The following is a 7,368-nucleotide window of genomic DNA, read 5'->3' on the forward strand; positions in this document are numbered from 1 at the left end:
TTACTTGGTCGATGATTTGAACTCCGTGCATGCAACTTTGAGGCGTTTGCACCGGTGCTGATCTGCCAACGCCGACATGGTTGTGATGGTCTCTGAGTCGATTCTTTTGCACAGTTCTTCTTCGCATACCAGCTTCAACCTTTCTAGGCCGTACCTATTTGCTGCCACCAGTAAATGCTGCATCACCCTGATGTTGTTTCCGCCTTGATCGTCGTACGGTGGCAGCGACTCCGTGTAGATGTAGTGAAGCATCATCTTGAATATGGCAGGCTCCACGTCCACGATCTCCACTCGCCGCACACCCTCCATTAGGTCAAATAGCTGCGCCGCAAAGACCGGCGATCGCGCCGCCAGGAGAAAACTGTGAGCGCGGAACTCCTGGTTGGCCACGCTGAACGTCACGTCGGCGCCCCTCCCGTCCTCGAGCATGCGCTCGAGGTGGCTGTGCAGCTCCAGAGGCGGTGGCTCGTCCATGACGACGGTGACGACGCACAGTATCGTGAAGCAGCCGTCCCCGAGCTGCGACAGCGATTCCAGCTTGGCCCTCTCCACGAATTTGGGGTGGCCCCACTCGTCGTATCTCGTTGCTTTTGGAGAGAAGACGCGCTTCCTCGGGTCGAAGCTTGCTACCTGCACCTGGCCCTTGGTGTGCAGCATGCTCAACGTGAACCGGGTGCTCACGTCCTTCACTTGGCTGCGGCAGAACACGTACGCGGAGGCGTTGCCGGCACAGTGCCAGTCTTTTCCGCCTGGGTAGAACCTCATCTCCCACTCGTAGCCACCGACCGGGAAGACGCGCGAGCTAACGAACTCGCCGACGCCCATGTCCTTAACCTGCAGGTAGTCGGACACCTCCAAACTGAGTGTGTCCGTGTGCTCCTTGAAGCTGCTTGACGACATGGTCTCCCGTACACGCACCACTGCCGTGGTCGAGCTTTTACCCACGGCGAAGGTAGACGATCGACGACGGATCACGGGCAAACACGATCGAGCCAAATAAATAACTTGGAAAGGAAGAACAGATTATATGGAATTAATCAACCCAAGGACTCCTATACGATATCGGTCTGGTAGGCACCGTAAAGAGCCAAAACTGTAGGTTTTGTATGGTCACCCAAATACTCGTGGTAGGAAGGTCATTAGCCAGGGTCTATACACAATGGACAGCACTAGGCGCCGGTCGACCGGCCGCCGCGTGCCCCATCCGATTGACCCCGCCCGCACAATTGGATTCCTCTTGCTTTTTTTTAGAAACACATGCAATTTTATTTATACTCGTAACAATTACACATACACTGATTTAGATCTAAAATCAAAAAAAAAATATAACTCCTATGACTAAGAATTACAATGAAATTTTGGAAACATATTCTACTTGAAAAAAAATACTTCAAAGAGGTCCGTAAAGAGGCTGCAATTGGACTGGAGCAACGATTTTTTTTTTGAAATGGAGGAGGACCCCCTGCCTCTGCATCTGGACGATGCATGCAACCACTTTATTAAAAATTCAACAAGACCTTACAAAGTCATACAAAAGTAAGCCTAAAGCCACCGCCTATGCAACATCTGTCGCTACTCCTATCCAGTTGATGTAGGGATGCTGATAGTCTGAGCCTAATACCAAACAGACCTCACAGCCAAACCTAACATCTAAGACCTAAGATCCCAACCAGGACGCCTGCCGAGTATGGGTCACCCACCAGTCCGTCACACTTCTCAACTAGGACGCCTGCTGGGTATGGGGCCGCCGCAGCTACCTGCCACCAATCCATCTTCAGAGTTGTACTGTTGCATCTACTGTGCCAGGTCTCTCTGCCATCGATGCCACCACGATGCCAGACAACGTCGTCCTCCTGCGCTAGTCCATCTTCGTACATCGGGCGTTGAGTCTCCACTGCGCCACATCAATGTGTAGGATGAAGCACCACTCCACCAAGAAATCCACCCACTGGTCCCTCGATCCCGTGTACGCCTCCAAGAATGACGCCCCAAAGGAGGAAACGACACCAATGCGCCGTCGTCATCCGATCTACTGATTTAGGGTTTCCCCAGGAGGTAGTAGATAGATGTCTTGAACTTCTCCTTGGCGATGCCTTCAAGAAGGAAACACCGCATACCAGCGCCGTCACCGCCGGCCTTGGCCAGGTTTTCACCCGGATCAGAACAGAGGACCTCCATCAAGCAACTTGTACACGAACCGTCACCATCACTGCCGAGGACTGGACGGAGAATCCAGGCCGCCGCCGCCTGACCGGCCATGGCGCCACCATGGTGCCTAGGCCGGCGTCGTCAGGCCCACCATGCCCGCCTATAGACGCTCACCAGATCCGCCGGCCAGCCGAAACCCATTTAGCCGAAACCCACAGGGGCTCCTCTGCCACGGTATCGCGCTGTCACACTCGCCGCCGGGAACCCGCCGCTCCACGCCGCCGGGAACTCGCAGTTCCGTGCGTCGCCGCCATCATCGGCCAGGCTACGGGCGTGGCCTCTGGTGGCGGCAGGGGAGAGAGGACGTGGGAGGAGGCCTTTGGGCCGGCGGCAGATCTCGCCCCCGTGTCGCCTAAGGCGACGCGGGGGCAGGGGAGAAGACGCGATTTGTTCTGTCAGCCCTGATAAATTGCTCTGGTACAACAATGTTTCACTCTTTCACCCGCTATAGTACCAGCCAAGTTTTTTTTACAGCCGGTTTGTAACAGTGGGGTCTGCTACATTTCATGTGATTGTTGTTCTGGTGCTTTGGTCCTTTAGGGTCTTAGCACTACGATTCCCCGATTGTCTACGACAATAAGTTGTGCCCGGCTCCGTCAAGGGAGGAGCGATGACGGTGGCGTGCCTTCGGCTCGCTTCAGTGCTTGTAGTCGTGGCTAGATGGTCTATGGATCTGGATGTAATTTTTATTTCTGATGTTCGTTGTACTGCCATGATTGGAAATGAATAGATTGGAAGTTTTCACGCAAAAAAAAAGTTTGATGTTCAAGGGTCCTTTGGGGCCGATCGATCTTCTCCGTGGCGCAAAGGACTCTTGATGTTCAAGGGTCTTTATTATACATATAAAAAAATTGTGGTCTTAAAAACATGACCTCATCAGTCAATGCGGCAATAGCTCATGCAAAATATAAGTATTTGCAACTCAAAAGGAAAACATACGTAGTACTCCCTCTGTCTGGAAATACTTATTACAGAAAAGAATAAAAATGAATGTATTTAGAACTAAAATATATCTAGATATATCCATTTCTCCGACAAGTATTTTCGGACGGAGGGAATATCAACTTCCTAAGAAACTGCGGTCCGTCTTTAATTTCTGGCCTGGATCAGTTTCTTCCTCTGGATGGCTACGCTTATTTGTCCCCGGGACATGATCCCCCTCCAGAGGCAATGGTCGGTAATTTGTCATGCAGAGCTCGTTGAACCCGCTACTCTCAAGGACGGTGCCTAGGACTTCCGGCGACCACGTAAGAAACTGGAGGCATGCATGCTTGAGCCGATGACAATGGTGCCGATTTGCGAGCGCGTGCATGGACATGATGGTCTGTGCGTCGATCCTCCGGCACAGCTCTTCCTCGCACATGAGCTTCAGCCTGTCCAGCCCGTACCTGTCCGCCGCGACAAGCAAACGCTGCATCACCGCAGCGCTGCGGCCGCCTTGGTCGTTGCATGACGGCAGTGAGTCCGTATAGATATAGCGAAGCATCATCTTGAAGATGACCGGCCTCATGCCGACAACCTTTATGCGCCGCATGTCCTTCTCCGCCATGGGGCCAAAGAGCTGAGCTTCGAAGACGGGCGACCGCTCGGCCAGGATAGAGCTGTGCGCGCGGAAGTTTCGGCCGCGCACCCGAAACCGGACGTCCGCGCGTCTTCCGTTCTCCAGCATGCGCTCGAGGTGGCCGGGCAGCTCCATCGGCCGGGACTCGACGTTGATGATGGTGAGGACGTACTGTAACGTGAAGCCGCCGTCCCCGAGCTCGGACAGCGGTTTCAGCTCTGTGCCCCAGCAGTTGTTGGGTTCCACCGGAGAAAAGAGTCCCTCAAACACGCCGAAGCTGGCTACCGGTTCCTCTCCCTCGTTACCCAGCACGCTCAGCGTGTACTTGGTATGCACAGGCCCCGCAGGGCTGAGAAACCACAAGTAGGCCATGGCATTGCTGGCCTGGTTGGCGTCCCACCACCCGTACGGGTACAAATCGATGCCCCAATCGTAGCCGCCGAAGCTGTAGACGTCTGATCTAGCGCACTCGTCCACGCCCATGGCTTCGAGATTGGGGTAATGAGCAGCTGCCACCTCGAAGCTGAGAGTCCCAGTGACGGTGCTCTCCGGGATGCATCTCGACGATGTGATCTCGGGCACCCGCACCCTCTTCCCTAACAAGTTCCAGCGGTTGGCCATGGCAACGGTGCCAAGAAAAGGGAGACGGGTCACGGGAGTTGGTCTGCGGCCTTGAACAGAGAGAGTTTGCATATTTAAGAGAAGAACGTGGATAGGCAGAACAAATCGGATCTAGTCAAGGACTCCTTTTTTTTTGCAATCCAATCCGAGAGCTTTTATTCAACAAAGGTGTTGTGATTAATTAGCATATATTAATTAGAAGGAAAATCTCCTCTTGTCTAATAGTGCGTGTGGTTCTCTATAGCAACCGACGCGTCTCTTTTTCTCAACCGTCGTGACTTCTAGCCTATGACAATTCATGTAAAGACGCCTTCTACTTGCGTCCTTTGTACTCATATAAATAGCTACTCTATCAATACAAAGATCAGTCGATCATTTTTCACTCAAACACGTTATCACGCACGCTCTGCCGAGAGCACACGAAGGCCTCGCCAACGTTCTCTACGGTAACAATCCGATGGAAGAGGAATTATGCCTTGTGGATAGTGCAACCACAAACTCCATACTGAGGGAGATGAAATATTTTCAAACTCTGAAAAAGATGAATGGAGATATTCTAACTATCGCTGGACGCGATACGGTAATCGTTGGCACTGGACGTGCCATATTTACCCTCCCAGGTGGTACACAAGTGACAATTGAGGATGCTTTGTTGTATCCCGACTCATCACATACCCTAATCAGTTATCGAGATATCCGTAAAAATGGATTTCACATTGAAACCCATGAAGACAACAAAGAGGAGTATCTACTCTTCACCAAAGATCATGGATATGGCAAGCAGGTACATAAAAAAATTCCTTCTCTATCGTCTGGTTTGTACTATACGTACATCAAACCCGTAGAACATGTTGCATACAAAATAATTTTTTTTAAATGTTGACGCATTTCAAACCTGGCATGATCGCCTAGGCCATCCCAGGATCGGGATGATGAGAAAAATTACTAGCAATTTCATTGGTCATAATTTGCTTGAGTCAAAATTTCCTCAATCTTCAGACTTTGTGTGCACATCTTGTGCCACGGGAAAGCTAATTTTGAGACCCTCTCACCTCAAAATACAAGCTGAACCACTTCGGTTTCTTGAACGTATTCAAGGAGACATTTGTGGTCCCATCCAACCATTATCTGGACCTTTCCGGTACTTCATGGTTCTAATTGATGCATCTACATCACACGTGTGTCTTCTGTCCACACGAAACCATGCATTTGCCAAGATAATGAGGCAAGTCATTAAGTTACAAGCCCATTATCCAGAAAGTCGAATTAAGACAATTCGCATGGACAACGCTGCAGAATTCTCCTCACGTGCTTTCAATGATTATTGCATGGCCCTCGGGATTGAAGTTCAGCATTCCGTTCCATATGTCCATACACAAAATGGTTTGGCTGAATCATTGATTAAAAGGATTAAACTCATTGCAAGACCTTTGTTAATGAATTGCAGCTTGCCAACCTCTTGTTGGGGTCATGCGGTTCTACACGCTGCTGACTTGATACAATTGAGGCCTACTGCATATCACAGTACTTCCCCTCTGCAATTGGTACGTGGAAATCCTCCTAGCATTTCCCATCTGCGTAAGTTCGGATGTGCTGCATACATCCCGATCTCACCACCACAGCGGACATCCATGGGCCCACATAGGAAATTGGGGATCTATGTAGGGTACAAATCACCGTCGATTATTAAGTACCTGGAACCCCTTACTGGGGACCTGTTCACAGCCCATCACGCTGATTGTATATTTAATGAGGAACACTTTCTAGCATTAGGGGGAGACTTCAAGTACCAGAAAGAATGTCCGGAAATTGATTGGAATGCTTAACCCATTTCGTCCTCTGATCCACGTACACAAGAGACCGAACTCCAAGTTCGAAAAATCATTAATTTGCAACATCTTGCAAATAACCTGCCAGATTCATTTACTGATCTAAAAGGTGTTACAAAGTCCTTAAACCCGGCCAGAAATGCGCCCAAAAGAGTGGAGGTACCAATAAAAACCACTCAACTCCCTGTTCCTAAAAAGAGGGGAGTAGTACGGTCTCTGACCTAGAACAAGCTTCCAGCAAGCAACAAAGGAAATCGAGGAGAAAAACCTCGGAGCCAGTAAATGCAAGTCAGCTCAACGTTGACAAACACCTTATGGGTAGTATACACCCAGTGGAAGGCCAACCTCCACAACCCAACTTCAGTTTGCACACACTGGCTGGGCCATCGGAACACCCAGACTCATGTGTATTGGGAAATCATGAAGAGTCACTAGGAGTGCAGAAAATTTCCATCAACTATATCAATTCTGGAGAATCTTTTGATCATAAGTCTACGACTGTCGACATTTATTTTGCTGAAAAAATTGCAGATATCCTTCTCACAGATCATGATCCAAAGACCATCGTTGAGTGCCAAAAGCGTTCCGACTGGCCTAAATGGAAGGACGCAATACAAGCAGAAGTTGCCTCGCTTAATAAAAGAAAGGTATTCACTGAAGCAATACCGACACCTCCCAATGTTTTCCCCGTCGGATACAAATGGGGTTTTCTCCGGAAACGGAATGAGAACAATGAGGTGGTGAGATACAAAGCAAGGCTCGTAGCACAAGGGTTCACGCAGAGACCCGGCATTGATTTCAATGAGACATATTTTCCTGTAATGAGTGGAACCACTTTCCGATATCTTATATCTTTGGCAGTGCAAAACCGTCTATCTATGCAGTTGATGGATGTTGTGACCGCATATCTTTACGGGTCACTAGATTCGGACATGTATATGAAGGTTCCTGATGGAATCTCTATCCCGAATACAAGCGCAAAACGCAACATGTATTGTGTAAAACTTAATAAGTCAATATATGGCTTAAGACAGTCGGGACGGATGTGGTACAACCGACTTAGTGAGTTCCTTCTACAAAAAGGCTACTCCAATAGTAGTGATTGCCCATGTGTCTTTATCAAAAAGTCCTCTACAGGATTTTGCATCA

At 49.6% G+C, this 7,368-nt stretch overlaps 1 protein-coding gene across 1 annotated transcript; it reads right to left on the reverse strand.

Annotated features, from left to right (window-relative positions):
• LOC125537931 (BTB/POZ and MATH domain-containing protein 2-like) lies at positions 1–2,259 on the reverse strand. The gene is made up of 2 exons (XM_048701251.1): positions 2,118–2,259; positions 1–1,004 (listed from the first exon to the last, which is right to left on the reverse strand). The coding sequence occupies exons 1-2, from the start codon at positions 2,257–2,259 to the stop codon at positions 1–3; spliced, it is 1,146 nt and encodes a 381-aa protein (XP_048557208.1).
• Positions 2,260–7,368: the final 5,109 nt, after the last annotated feature.

Source organism: Triticum urartu, chromosome 2, assembly GCF_003073215.2.
Source record: "Triticum urartu cultivar G1812 chromosome 2, Tu2.1, whole genome shotgun sequence".
Lineage (NCBI taxonomy): Eukaryota > Viridiplantae > Streptophyta > Magnoliopsida > Poales > Poaceae > Triticum > Triticum urartu.